The sequence below is a fragment of the Platalea leucorodia genome (genome assembly GCF_965183815.1).
Source record: "Platalea leucorodia genome assembly, chromosome: 4".
Lineage (NCBI taxonomy): Eukaryota > Metazoa > Chordata > Aves > Pelecaniformes > Threskiornithidae > Platalea > Platalea leucorodia.
Window position 1 is genome coordinate 68,005,225 of NC_138826.1, and position 15,727 is coordinate 68,020,951.

Here is a 15,727-nt window from a genome sequence, read left to right on the forward strand (position 1 = left end):
GTAGAACAATTTCAGTAAGAAGATAACTAGGGAAATGTCGCTGATTTAAATTATTACGCGGTACAAACTCCACGGGTAGGGCAGTCTCCAGCAAAGGCCAGCAGAGAGTGGAGGGAATGATGGGGAATGCTGATGAAGAACAGATAAAGCGCTAGCACTGGGAATGTGAAGTCCTGCTATGAAACTTATTCACCTTGCAACGTATATCTGAAGAAGTCATTACACGTGCTTGATGTACCACTAAGATGTACTCTGTGTAACCCTATATAGTTTTATCCACTACTTAATTGGAAACTTCAGATGGTAAAACTGTGGCCTCGCTGAACTCAAAGTTAACACCAGGACTGATTTCACTGGGAGCCATTGAAAAGAAATTCCAAATCCATCCTTAGGTAAATCCTCTAGATTTGCATCCTAAATATCAAACTTCTTGCTTTTTAAAAATCTGTTCAGAAATTATATTGGCAGCTGCCTGCAGCGTGTGAGATTGCACGTTACAAGAAATAGTTCAGACAGTATTCGTAGCTTGGCTGTCAGATGGTATATCCGTGCTGGGCTGGGGCTGTATTCTACATCCAATTTATCAAGCTAGACTTACGCTGTCCATGGGATGGCCATAGGATTTTTTTAAAAAGAGAAAATTGCGTGCAGCACTGCATGAACAGCCTGTTACCCGGGCTGTTCTGTGCCGCGCTCCCAACGCTGGTGTCTCTTCAGGGATTTATGCCACAGCCAGTCATGTCAAATCTGATGTCAAAGCTGCCTGTGAAATATTTCCCCATTGTGGTTGCTGGCCAAGTCATCACTGTGACTTGGTTGTGTTTCAAGTCTTGGCCATTAATGTTTTTAAGGCAGGAGAGGCACATTTGAACACTGGATGCAAGTTCAAAAAACGTGACTTGCAGATGCCCTTGTGCGGACTCTGGAGCACCGATGTCTTGGTGCATGAAAGCCTGAGGGTGAACCGTCCCTCCGCCTAGGCCAGTCTCACTGAGGCTTGTGTGAGAGCAAGGAGAATTAATCCTTCAGCCTGAACAAAATGCAGAATTGGCTTTTTCAGAGACTGGCTACTTGGGTCACCCATGGCTGGGCTTCTAGGGTGGCAGAGGAGCTGCCTCGCGTGGGACAGCTGCGTGGGCTCGCATGGTGCATCAGTTGGTGCTGCTGGGTCCTTGGGCGGGAGCGGGACTGGCAGCTTTCTGAAGGCATCAGGAGGTATTTCCTCGCCAGGAAGACAAGTAGCTTACGGTGTAAATATAAAATATTAGTTTTGCAGCCCAGAAACCCGTCTGAAATGTATGCTAAACATTGGAAGAAACATGTTTTTCTATCCTCCAATAACGCTAAATACAGACTAGCATTGCATATATGGTTTTGTCATATGTTCTAAATGACAACTTTCAGAAGTGAGAATGCTTTTCAATTCGTATGCTGGGATTTTCTTTAAAAACCACCCATGAAAACATAAAATCAAACAAACGAAAAGGTCTTTTCCTGATGTTAAAGTTGCTGACTCATATCTGCAAGCAGAAACATCTCCCTACCTTTGTCTAGATAGGCTTTTTCTTGCAAAAGTACATCCTTCTGCTTCTCAGAAGTGCTGTTAACTCTGAAATTGCAAAAGCAATCAGTAAACCAAGAGTGACCTGCGTGGAGCACTTTGGCTGCCATTGCCATGCAGGTTTGCAGTCACCTCTCCTTGGCTGGAGTGAGTGAAGAAACTCAACACGTAGCACAACAGCATCCTCCTCAGTAGCTAAAGGATCCTGCAAACAGAAATAATTCAAAGCAATTGCAATAATTGAACCATAAAGAAGGTATTTAAGTTAAAGTGAGATCAGGTCTATACAGCTGCGTACACTTCACAGCTGGTGAAACTGAGGGAGGGAGAGCACGAGGCGGCTGTGGGAATTCATATCTGAATAGGATTAGCCCTCAGGAATTTTTCTGTTCCCATCGTGATACAGACCATCAAGCCAGTCCTCTCCATAGCGGTTGATTTTAATACATACAGTGAGTGTGTGCCTGTGGTGGGGCAAGGGCTCACCGTCTGAAGAAGAGCAATGTTAAGTGCCCCTGGAAATAGAGAGGCTGCTGTGCTGCACTTGAAATGATGATTTTTTTTTCTTTGAGCACCGTGATTATTTGGGGAAATCTCTCGTGCGCACTTGACGAGCTCCTGCACCTGGTGCGTGCTGCAGGCTCTGCCGTGAGCGAAGGGTGGTGGCCTGCCTGGGGTTCGTGAGCCACGGCGGTGGAGGGGGACTGAGCCTGGGCGAGGAACATTCAGAGGTGATGAGCATGCCATCGGGAAGGTGGTTTAAGTCTGCACACCAGAGAAGGTGACGGGCAAGAATCCCTCGTTTGGGACTCTCATCGCCTGGCAAAAATGATTAAGGAGTCACCCGCCCGAGGGGAGCTCAGGAGGTGTCACCCCAATAGCGGGAACTGGGAGGAGAGAGTGAGACAGGACAGGGAGGTCCCACCGAAAAGGTGGATTACTCTCTGCAAGGGAGAGGGAGCGACTGGGGAGAGGAAGAACTGCTTAAGCTGTGGGGAAGTCAAGAAGAAGAGGGTGGGTGTGCGTGGTGGCCCTGCTCTGGAAGGACAGGGTGGCAAGGTGGACCATGAAATTGTGGTCAGTGGGCAGCAGGGAGTCTGTAACCTGCAAAGGTGGTAGGGACAGGGGAAAACCAGGGCCAGGGGTTACTGGGAGCTGGGATTTGTAGGACTGCTGGCTGTAGTGCTTTCCAACTCTGGCGTTGCAGGAGGTAGTGTCCAAAAAGAGCTTCACTGGTCTCCTCACAGACACACGCAAAAATAGTGTAGCACCCTATTGCATTTTACAGTGCTCATTTCTCATGGTCTTCCATCCCAAAATTCCTCCTGTTTATATACAGGTACACTGCCACTGATAACAATAATGATGATGATGATGATGATGAAAAAGCCTGAGCTATTGTATATGCCTGACAGGACTTTTAGTATCTCCCTGCGCCAGCAAGCCAAGGAGGGAAATGGTGGGCAGCCCAGGACTGCTGCACATGTTGGAGTGCTGCGTGGGTTTTAGGCAATCCCTTCTGCGGTTGAGATGGCACGACTGGAGCAGGTTATGCCTTATGTTTAGGTCCCCTCCCATAACATCTGCTTTCCTGATGAGACATTTTGTAATTCAGGTGCCCCAGGGACATCAGCCCTGCAAAATCTGAGATAGGTTTGAGGTCCGATTGGGTGCGGCGGGATCATTGGCCCTGCTTCGGAGGGGAGCGTGCCAGGGAGAGGCGTGGGTGGGTGCTGGCAGGGAGCTGCCATGTCTGAGGGCAGTGTGGAGAAGGACATGTGCTATCTGGGACGGGAGAGGAAAGCAAGCAGTCATCCCTGCTGGGTATTGCCTGCAGATGTCTGCAAGGCACAGGAGCTCACAGGTCCCCGAGCTGTCCTAAAATAGATGTGAGAGGGGCACTGGGTGGCAGGAGGGAACAGGGAGGGATGCTGTGTGGAGGGAGGAACCGGCAGTGTAAGGGTTTGTGGGGTGCTCATAATTCCCTTTTCTGTTCAAGTAGGGAACTGGGGAGGGCATGCTCCAAGAGGAGCTGGCTGTCCCCTTGCCAAGGACTGGGGAGACAGTGCCCACAAGGGTCCAGCCCTTTGGGATCTGCTTTTTGCTGGCATCCTTCCCCCACCTCCCAGCTCTTTTGCGTGGGATGGGCATTGCTCTGTGCAGAGACCTCTCCCTGCATCCCCATCTGGCACATTTTTTCCCTTAGATGACAGTTCAGGAAAATACAAGCCTGTGCCAAAATCCATACTTTATTTGGGACATTACTTAAGCTCATGCTTAACTTTGAACTTGCGTGAATTAAAGAGGATGGGAGCATGCATTTACAGTTAAGCAGAGATAGAGATGGGCTGGAGGAGGAGATCAGAGTGCTCGCTGACCCGCACCCCTGTAAGGTGCTTCTGCAGCAATTGAGTTGCTCCTGACTTTCCACATCGTTTGGGCAGAGTCAAGCCCAGCACATTCCTACCATGGTTAGATTAATTTAATTAAGGTGCATGCTTCCAAAACATATAACGAGGTGACTTACCTGCTACGTGTCTGCTCTGGAACACAAAAGTACCGAACTCTCCTGGTTGTTACCTGCCTTTGTACAGAGGAGATAAATCAATGTATACGCCAATGATGTGGTGCATTCGCCTAACCTGGTTTTGCACAGTGTCATTTGAGAAGTGAAATATGTCTTGCTGATGTCACATCTTGTGGGTTGTCACCTCCCTATAACTTTGTGTTCGTCTTTCTCCTTTGGCACACAAACAGCATTTAAAAAAAACCAAATCCCCTTCATGTGGTGCATAGACTGTTGAAGGGTATTTTTAACCTATTACACTCAGCCATATTTGGTTCTCTTCTCAAAATACAAATTCCCTGACATGCTCAGATAATGCAGTAATGTTGGGGTTTTTTTTTGCCTCGGAAAAAGGAATGTAATATATTCTGAGTGAACTCCATGTCCTCATGTATGGACTGAAATGGGCCTTTAGAGAAAATCACCCTGCTTCTGCCAAACACCGATTCTCTTCCCTTTCGGGATTTATTGCACCAAATAGCCACATTCATTTCTATTTCTCGGTTGAAGTTTGCAAGACCAGGAAAGGAAAAAAATGCAATTTTATAGTGCGATTATCACAGTTCCTGTAAATAATTTTATTTGCTATGCTCCTTAATGTGGTGGGGCAGATCTTCTGCTGGGTGAGTTTCTGACCTGCATGAGAGAGGAGAAGAAGCGTGAACCCCAAAATCCCCTGTTCAGACATGGCCCTCTGCTCTTCTGTTCGCCCGGCAGATGTTATGGGAAGGCTCTGTACAAGCCTATCTTCATTTCTGTGATCCGGACCACATTCACTCATGCAAACCATAACCTAGAATTGAGTTTCCTTTTAATTGTTTTCCTGACACCAAGTTTTCTGGGTAACTAGATGCATTTTTACACTTCTAGTGTGATTTGCAGCTCCCTTTCCGCTGTTTGCTCAGCAAGTGATGAAAACAACTCCCACCGATCACTTGTCCCCAGCTAGTTAACGCCACGAGGGAGGATCCCTTCTGCTCCGAGGACACATAGAGCAGGTGACCTGCTTCCCAGGTCACCTTCCAGGAGCAGATACACCTCTGCTGTTCTCCCCTCTCCCTCCTCTAGCCACCGCCACCGTCACCATCAGGACAGATGAGCTGGGTTATGGAAATCGTTTTGCAGGAGCTGTGGGAGAAGGTGTTCTGTCTTTATCTGCCTCCTTACGTGGCCATGGCAGGTCTGGGGAAAGCAAAAAGCCTTGGAAACAAACGGAGCCTGGTCTTGAGGTGATGGCGATGTGTTTGAATAGAATAATGATGAAAGTGGCAAGTCAGCCAAAGATGTCATATTTCAAAAGGAGGTTGTTCCTTTAAGTGCCCGTGAGATTTAGGAACCCGGCGACCCAGGGAAAGTTAGTGGCCTCAGGGCTTCTCTGTCCTTCGGTGCTCTTGAAATTCATCATCCTTCCTTAAGACTATTAATATCAGAGCTATGTAAAGTCAAGTCTTCAAAAGAGAAATAAATGGCATAAAGAGCTATAAATAGGAAAAGGATATTCCAGAATCAACATCCTCTTAAATCGTTTTTCTCAGGGTGTAGATCCTTTTTGGGTAAAGTTATATATTTAAAATGTAAACTATTTGCCTACTGGGCACCTAATCCAGACTTCACTTTATTTTGTTTGTTTGTTTTTTTCCCTCCGAGAAAAGGGAGCACATAAGGGAAGGCAAGCAAGGGAAAGCAATATCAAATTAAAAGGAGCAGGAGAAGTGAAGGGATCAAAAGTAGGGGATGCTGCTGCGCTAAAAGGAACATTTCCAGGATTAGGATGATACACTGAGCTAATAAACAGAGGGAATATGGGAATATACAGTTAAAGAGGAGGGGAAAGAGAGTCACATAGGAAATGAGACAAAAGAAAAAGGTTCAGAAGAAGACGTTAAGAGCAGGTTAGTTACAGACATTCCTTCAGGACAGTAGTCATTTACAAGTTTTGTCGCTTCCTTCTCTCTCTCTATTTTTTTTTCTTTTTCTTTCTTTTTTTTAAGTGTTATAGCAATCTCTGTTAACACTGTTAACATCCTTTAGCCATGGTATCTACTTCACACTGTGCCTTAAACAGTTTCATTGTGTCTAAATAGTTTTCAGCAGCCCTGAGTAAACACAGGACTTTCAGTGTAGTTTTCAAGTAGCTCTTGGAAAGATTTATTATTTTTTAATGATTTTACAATTTTTAGAACTTTATATTATATTTTTATAAAGAATGATTTGTTCTACCCTTCCTCATCCCTTCCCCACGTAGACTTTGTCTGCTGTGTGCAGCCATGGAGGAGACACCCATTTTGGACACCCCAGCTAGGAGATGAAGCAGGCACGAAAACTCACTGGGCAGCCTGCATTGCTCTGGGGATTTTGTCCACCTTGACCTAACAGGCAGCGACCTTCCAAGATGTTCAGCTGCAGATATTCTATTATTTTTATCTCCAAACTAGGACTTGAAGCTATGGTTCTCATTTAAGGTTTGTCATTTTTCTCTTGGTCCCCAAATAATTTTTAGCATAGATGGGACAAACTGTATGCTGTGTGCTTCACCTAAGGTTTGGGCAGCTCTCGCTAGGACATGGGGCTGTCCAGGTCTTCTGGAGTGAAGGACCATGCCTCTGATAGTGTCCATGCTTTGCTCAAGTGGGGGCTGTGGCCCAGAGTCCCGCCATCCACTTTGGGGGGGTGGTTTTGTGTATTTTTGCTCAAGTGGCAGAAGAGCTGGTACCCAAAGGTGTAGTGGTTTGATACTGCTAAAAGTGAAACGAAACAGTCTGATTTCTGATGCTGCTCACAGATAACCTCAATAATACAGCGGGGTCAGCTGCAAAGGTCCCCACTTTCAGTGCTGAGCACAAGGTGCACATTGCATTGATAGGAGATGCTGGAGACCTCCTCACGCGTCACCTCTCTATCCCTGGCATCCTGGGGTGGGGGCATCCCCTCTCTCTGCCCTGGTTCGTTCTCCTGTCCCTACTGCAAAGTGGCTGGGGAGCGTACGGAGCCCAGCGCGTCAGACAGAGCAGGACGTGGTCCTGTGCCAGGCTCCTGCCCTCTTTTTGGGATACACTGTGTGAAGGATGGGGCGGGGGGGGACGGGGGGACGGGCAGAGCTTGCCAGGCGGGTGCACAGACCTCAGAGGAGCCCCATAAATGAGCGTGGGTCATGAATCTCATTTTTCAAATAATCCTGCTCCAGAGACAGGGTGAGACATCTTGATTTAGACCTGCTTGAAATTTGCTGAGCCAGTTCACTCTCTCATACTTTCGTTTTGCTTGTTTCCTTCTCCCTCTCTGTGTATATATATATTCTCCCACATACATACACATGCACACACACCCCCCACTGCCCTGTCTCTCTGTATACCTGTTATTTTGATGCTAGTGTACTGTAGCATTCATGTCTGTGTGCTTTGCCAGGCCGTTCATTGTGCTGCCTCCCCTGATGGAGTGGATACGGGTTGCCGTGGCTCACGCGGGGCACCGTCGCAGTTTCTCGGTGGACAGCGATGACGTACGGCAGGCAGCGAGGCTCTTACTGCCGGGAGTTGACTGCGAACCTCGACAGTTAAAGTAAGTCCACAAAAAAAAAAATCAGCTGCTTTGTGCAAAATGTGTCTCTCTTTCCTAGTGACAGCGAGCGAGCAGGCAGGCAGGCAGAGGGCTCTGTTACTGCCTTGAGAGGTGCATGGATGCTCGGGCTCGCCGCTGTGTGCGTTGCAAAATCGGCTTCTGATATTTGCTCACATCCATGGATAAGCCGGTTGCATGGTAATGGGTGCCTGAATATCTCACAGCTGGATCGAGCCCGCAATCTGCTCGTCAGAGCTCATATGGTGGTGGTTTTTTTTCTTTTACTATTAGGCTCTGCTTGCTAATGAGAGGCTGAAATATTCTGCTAATTGTCTGCTTCATGTTGCTTTGCTATAAAATACTGAGATGTAGTTGGCAGGGCTGCAGATATTTTTCAGTGCTTTGTTTTCAGCATTAATGCTTAAAGGGCACATTTAAACTTATAGGTAAGACTACCTCTTGCAGTAAAATTGTGTTTTTCATGCTAATGTCAGTTCAAATTAGTTGTAAATATCAGCCTAGATAATTTGACTCTTTCGTCTATAAGATGTGACCTTTTGGTTTTCTAATGAAATCTTAAAGTATTTATTGCCAGGATATGTTTTTAATATCTGTTTTGCCTTATTGTTATGTACAGGTATAAAAGCATGATCTAGGGCTCTTTTGGAGTCAAGAATATATTTGGTTTTGATTTTCATATGAAAAGGCATTCTGAATCTGCCAAAGTAGAGATTACTCACTGCTATTGCTTCACAAATTTTGTACATAAAACCCAATTTTCCGCAGTTTGCATCTTCATACAGCAGTAGGTGCATTCTTTCCTGCAACACAGAAAGCAGAGGGATGATCTACATGATTAGCTGGGGACAACCTGCATCGGAGCAGCTGCCTTCTGTTGACTCTGGCCTTGACATGCTCTTTTACCAGAGAGTATAATACTTTACTTCGAGATCTGCAGAGGCTTTTTATAGTTGCAGCTATTCAATATTTAATTGAAGAAAGATGTTGAATTTCGAAAGTGAAATCTTGAGCGTTTCAGATTTCAGATCTTGGCTGTAATTGCTTCCCTTTGGTGTGACCATCTTGGCCCTCATTTCCAGAAGTGCAGCGTTCTGCATCCCTACTGAAATGTCAGGACTTACTGGTACTATGTGCTTTCTGAAGACCTAGCACTTGGTTTTGAAAAGGCACAATTAATTTAATACCTGTTCCAGTATTTAGGTAGGACTGCAAAGAAGGATTGCAAATTAGGCAATAATATTTCTACTCTACATCCTCTGTCTTAAAAATGAAGGTAGATACAGTTAAAGATTTGTGGATTTAAAAAAATCACACTATACCATTCTTAAAGTTATATTTTGTCAGTGTGTATATGCCATCAACTGTTGGACAATTTTCCATGAGTTTCAAAATAATTTGAAGTTGGGGTGAGTTGTATTATGCCACATAAGAATTTATTAATTATGAGGAACAAATCAGCATTTAGTTTAAAGTTGCCATCAAGAATTCATTTCATAAAGAATATATGTGGTAGCTGTTGCCCTGCTTGTCTTGCAAGGGAGAGCGCACCTGAAGAGCGGAGCCTGGGATTAATCAGATGGGAGTGAAAAGAGAAATCATTCCTGAGACAAATTCTGGGTTTTAGCGAGACCAGACTTTGCAATGTGCCCACTTGACTGCAGGGGCCCGATTCACCCCCGATGTCCCAAAATGAAGATCTCACTCTACTGCACTGGCAGAGGTCTACAAATGAGTGTCTGTGTACTTCGGGTTTTATTTTAAGGTCTGTGCCTACTGCCAGTGTAGTGCAGCAGGTTCTTTGCATAGCTGCGAATCAGGCCCCGGCTGCCTGTAATCCTGAGATCAAAGGAAGGACTGAGCTTTTCTGAAGAATAATGTGAAGCATCAGGATGTTAATTTGAAACCGTGCAGCTTGTAATTTTTTATTTGTATTCAGTGCAGACCCTCAGCACTTCTCATTTTTCACTAAGCCGAGCACCAGCCTTTCATGCCTCCCCATTAGGGAGGGAGGGTTTCCATCTACCAACTCCTCAGCAAGCATCAATTCCATAAATGCAAACACTGGGAGGGAGGGAAAAACGGGACAACTTTGCAGGGGATGGCTTTTCAAAATAAGCTGTGTGACGGATGACAGCTGGAGGATTTTAAATGCAGTAAGCTTGATATATTTTGTGACTTTTATAGAAACGGCTTAATAAGTAGAACCTTGAAACTGGTTCAATTTCTAGGCTTTTCTTAGCAGTCTCCTTTAGTCCCTAAAATATAGAGACCTGAACCCAAAAGTTCCCATGGTCCCATGTGATATTGCATCATTCCACTGTGTTGATTCACGACCTGTCATTGCAAACGCATAAAGCAAAATCAGCTTCCATGCTGGAAATACACGCATATGGGGAGAGGGGGAGAGAGAGAGATTGGCAGGATCTCAAAGGCTATGAAGTTCAGGATCAGTTCGGATAAAAACCAAATGTTCAGTTTCTTATCTGAACTATAGCATGGAGGTCTCCCAGCAGATTCCTGTGACACTTCCCAGCACAATCACATACTCCAGCAGTGAGGTTCCCGATATGCGGCTTTGTAAATGATCTCTGCTTTCTTCCTGCCTTTCATTCCAGTACTTCCTCTCTTTCTCCCCTCTTCTGATCTTTTTTTAAAAATCCTTCGCCTTAATTTCTTGCAATGTTTTCATCTCCTGAAAGAGGAGCTGCTCTTGCTCTGGGTAGAGGAGTGAGGCAAGCTGGAATCAGGCAGGAGCTGACTGTCTCCTTCCTAATCTCTCTTCATTTTACAGCAGCAGACATGCCAGAAAGTTTCTTCCCTTTCCCCAGCCTTGGGAGATGAGCAGGGATATAAATGTTCCCCTTCCCTCAGGAGTGGAAGCTTTAAATAGAGTCGTTGTCTCCACCTTGTGCAAGGAGGTAGGTTTCACAGATGGATTGACTGCTGGATGCACGACAGCTAGCTGAGACAGAAGCCCAAGTTGTGTCCAAAATACTCTTTGTCATAATGGGAGACCAGACTTAAATAGAGCCTCACCTGTACCCAGGTCCTGTTGGGCCACCTGAGGCAGCTGGATGTAGTCAGTAGAGAACTGTGTGCAAAGTAGCTCTCTGCTGGCATAAATCTGGTGAAGGTGGGTGCTCTGCACCTTTTATTAATGAAGGCATCAGGGATGAAGGTAATTTGTTGCCAAAAAGGGGCATGGTCGTAAAAACTGTGTTGACCTGCCTTTCTGCTGCAATAAGGTAGTGTCACTTCTCAGACTGCACTGGGTCTGGCTGGCTGCAAGCAGATGCCTGGTTTTGGGTGCTCCTCATCATTGCATCTGCAAGGGGTCCCTTTCCACTTACTCCACCTAAACACAAGAAGCTCTTTGCGTGTCTTTTCTTCCTTTATTCTGTGGGACATTTGTTTTAAAAAAAATAACAATCTGTTAGACGTGCTGGGGAGGATTGCTAATGGATGACTACATCTGGGGCCTGGAGGCTGATGGCAGAGAAACAGAGCAAGGGAGAAACATCCTGTATTGCTCAGCACAAAGGCTGCCGTGCTTTTTGTCAGGGTCAGTGGCTTCATTTCTGGTTGCAATATATCATGGCAATCCTGGAGGATGTAAAGATGCTGGAACAAACTGAACTCAGAGACATGGTAATGTCATGCTGGGGACTGTCACATGGTCACTTCTGCACCTGACTGGATAAGGGGCTATTTTCTGGCCAGTCAGAGGTTAAAAGAAGGATATAGTCGGGGATGTGAGTGTGTGTGCAGGCACACATGTTCATTCGGATATCCAGAATCAGTAAAACTTGAAGAAAAATGCACTTTGGGGCAGTCTTGGAGACCTGACTGCAATTGCCCTCCATAAAGGGAAATCCCATGTGTTATTTGAAATAATCTCTTCTCCCCTCAGCATTGCCTCAGACCTCTTCAATTCCAAGTCATGCACTTTCTGGCCTCTCTGGGGAAAGCTGCTTTTCCCGGGTGTTTCCAGGCCTGGCAAGAAGCCCCCTCGCCCCCGAGAAGGGCTCTGCCATCTGCTGAAGGGAATCAGGTGGGCAGTATCTTCACTCCTGGTAGTGACTACCAGAAGCTCCCTGTGGCATTCATTACCGTCCACCACAGGCCACAGCTGCTTCACTGGAGGCAGGTGTTGGCAGGAGGAGCCCAGGACAATTCTGTAAAGAGATCTGAAGTCATTTTTGGCAGCTGTACCCAAAGGGCAGCATTTGGAAATGGCATTTTTGCTATCAGGCTCCTCATGGGTTGAGTTCCTCAGGGATCTGTTTTCTTCTTGCCCCATCCCATATTGATGTACAACCCATGGAGACCCCTCAGGCTCTGGTACCACCAGGGTGCATCGCAGTCCCTTGTTTGCAGTCCCTGGTCATTGGGGTTGTTCTCCAGAGGACAGAGCTAGGCGGTGGGGTTTGCATGCCGACCCCACTGGTGTGGTCAGAGCCCCCCATTATGTTCCAGTCAAATTTAGTTGGAGGTGGCAGCATCACTGCTGGTGGAGGCAGAGCTGGTGGGAGCAGGAGCCAGTGTGACAGGGCTTTGTGCCTGTGTACAGATGGAGAGCCATAACTTGATCCCCTTTAATTGCTTGCTCATACACTTCAGCAGCATTTCTGAGTTATCCTTGGGTTCCCCAGGGGTGCTGGGCTCACCCTTTGGGCAGCAAATATCCCGTTTCTTCTCTGGCTGGCTGTGAGTCTCGGTCCTATCTCTCCTCCTGACCATGGACATAACACATTTTTCTCCTCTCTTCCAGGAGTACAGAGGTAAAGTTGGTATCTTTAAGTCCTGGCCTTGAGGAGGCACCTGTGAAAGGTGTGCATCAGTGCCAACAGAGGCCATCAGCCAAGAACTTAAGTGAATATTTTGCCTCTGTTTTTGGGAAGAAAATCCTTGGGGGAAAAGGAAAAATAAATAAAAGCAAAAAGGTTATGAAAACGGAAAAACAGTAATCAAAAGGAGAACAAATTATGCAGCTTAATGCACTCAAATTGGGGTGACCAGATAACCTCTATCCCAGTGATGAGAAAGAAATGCCTCATGAAATCAGAGGGTCAGAGGGAAATGTTTTTAACAAAGCCCGGAGTGGTGCTATAACTCTAAGGATTAATAACAGTAATGCCCAACGTTTGAAAAGGATGAAAAACGATCCGAGGAAAATTCCAGGCTGTTAGTGCAAGGCCTTTGAATGTTTTTTCAGGCAAAGACTGATTAAAGACATGTTGTTGAGGGAAAAATGGGATAAAATGTGACACAGATTTTCTAAAGATAGATCTTGCCAGACTAATCTAATAACTTTTTGATAAGATAACTGATTTTCTACCCCAAGGAAATTCAGTAGATTTCATCTATTTGGACTTGAGTGAACGATTTGATGCAGTCCATGCAGGGAGCTATTAGTTAAGCCAGAGAAGATAGGGATTGGTAAAGGAATTGGAAAGTGAGCAGAGGCTGGCTTCAAGTGAGGTGGCAAGGGCTGGGTTGGCTGCAGTGGAGTTACAAGCAGAGATCTTCAGCTCTCCCTCTTAAAAACTGGTCTTTTTTAATTTTCAGAAAGGGCTTTGGCACAAATCTTGGCAGTGTGCTCATGAAGCTAAAATTTGCTGATGCCACAATGTTGAGAGGCATTGTCCTGACAGAGGATGTTTGGGAAATCATCCAGGAAAAAGTGGATGACCTTGAGGGCTGGGACAAAAGAAATGGGGTGAAATGCGGTTTTCCACAAATGGAAGGCAAACACATGGAGATTAATTAGAAAAATACGTACTGCAGTGTGTATGTAGCATATACACTATATATACTGTATAATATATACTGTATTGGGAGCTGCGTATTGGAAAGGTGGTGGTAAAAACTGTAGAGCAGTATTTTACCTCAGAATGATTGTGAAACACCGAAGTGGCTTTTTCCTTAGCCATGAAAAAAGCAAATGCATTTTGAGGATGCAACAAGAGAGGAATTTCCAGTAGAAGTAGGAAAATACTGGTGCCTCTGTATGTGGAAGCGGTAGGAAGTGATGTGGAATTGCAAATCATGTGTCCGGATCAAGAAAATACTCACATTGGAGCAGGTACAGAGAACTGGGCTGGGGTGATTTGAGTTTTGACAAAATGTTCTCATGGAGGAAGACTAGAAGAAAGGGGCTCATTCAGCGCAGCAAAGCGGGTGCTGAGGGAACGTGTGACTCTTTTCTAGGAATACATCAGGAGTAAACACTGCGGGCATTTAAAGGGCCCTATTTAAAGGGCAGCGTGGACACAAGAATATGTGGATATTAACAGGTCATGAGTAAGTTCAAACTGAAAGTGTAGATGGATCCGAGCCTTGCTGCAGCATAGGACTGGGTTTGTTAACCCTCCAGTCCCATATGCTCCCGCAGCCGCTGCCCTGTCGCAGCCTCACCCAGGGCTCCGAGTTGCATTTACAGCTCTGATCCGGAAAGGTCTCCGGGCAAGTGCAGTGTCTGAGTGCCTTTGAAAACCTGTCTGTAATGGAGAATCAGTCCTAATTTCCAATTAGCCTTGGCCTGAGAATACCTAAGTCTGCTTTTCTGTCTGGGACCATCCCTCTTAATGAAGGCTCTCTAGGAAAACAGGATTAAGGAACTCAAGAGTAAAGCTTATTTAACATGGGAGCATCCTTGGCTCATTCTAGAGAGTTTTCTTAAGACTGTGGCAAAGGAAAAATACAGCAACATAAAGGGAAGATGTGCTATTTTGTTCTTTCCGAGCAGTCTATACCATTTGCCGTGTCACCTTAATACTATACCACATAAAAGCAGTTGTAACTTGAAAGTGAAAGAGGAAGAGTTGCATTTAATGCTTTATTTATGGAAATCCTGTGCTTGTACTAGAGCATGAAAATATAAATAGACTTTAATAAATAGAGATTTGAAGGCAGAAAAATATTTCCACTGCTCTTCGCTCTCCCTTAAAATGCACTGGGTCAGGGGCTGAGTGTCTGGAGAGGGAGTAGAATATTGCGAAGAAATCCTGCTGTTTAATTAGATACAGCCATTTTTAAGGAGGGACGTTTGGTGTTTGCCTAGCTCCTTGAATGTCCTTGTTCTTCCCACAAGTTTTCACTAATCCTTTAACACCAGCCGTGGCTATTGCCGCAATTAGACACAAAAATGCCAAACGAGCGAGTGGTAGCAAACAAGCTACTTGACAAAATCCAGCATTCCCTTGGGGCACATGATGCCAGTGGATGAAGGAGATTTTATTACTTAAAAGGTAGAGTACAGGTTTCCTGAGGTGAATCTCAACCTCTACTGCCAACTGGCTGCTTGAAGACAACTGTAATAAAACAATTATTGAAGGGGAGGACCTTGCCCTTTAGGACAGAACATATTTGTTTTTTCACAGGCTTTAGGATCCAGCCTTCTTGGTTTTTTTCCATTGCGAGCAAATCCATCAGTGTTTCATATGCTCTGTTTCTATATACATTCCTGAATACAATAATCAGTGTGCAGATAACATACTGGCTTCCACTCATTAGTGAAGACTTGTGCTATCTGTTCATATGAAAGATGAATCTGTACCGAAATTTCCCTATGATATGTTGGCCTTGTTCAAAATCTGAAGTCACATTCAATTTTGAACATGGTTGCTGGCCTATATGCATGGGACTGTAATATTAAGAGTGTTTTGAAATACAGATTTGGGTCTTGATTTGATAGTGACATCACTTTTAAAATGTATTTTCCAGATCTGTAACCAGTTTATTCTCAGGCCTTTGAGAATAAGAGGTTGGCTAATAAGTATCTAGAGTATTTTTATTTTCTTGTCTTAATTTGGCTCCTTTTTAAAGTAAATTGAGATATTTTATGTCTGTATTAAAAAGCAGTGTTCTTTATCACTTTGATCAACATGTTTGTGCTTAAGTTTCCCTCTCTCCAAAACTAAAAATGCAAATAATTGTCTCAATATAGTATTTAGATTGCAGTCCTATTAATATCAGCATTATAGTCCCTTTTAAAGCACCACATTGGAAAAAAGAGTGCT

General features: G+C 45.1%; 1 protein-coding gene across 1 annotated transcript in view; it reads left to right on the forward strand.

Moving 5' to 3' along the window:
* Positions 1 to 15,727, forward strand: part of ABTB3 (ankyrin repeat and BTB domain containing 3) — a 177,945-nt gene that overhangs the window by 120,573 nt on the left and 41,645 nt on the right. The window contains exon 4 of the mRNA XM_082311354.1: positions 7,533 to 7,685. Within this exon, the coding sequence (XP_082167480.1) occupies positions 7,533 to 7,685 (153 nt within the window). The remainder of the gene's footprint in view (positions 1 to 7,532; positions 7,686 to 15,727) is intronic.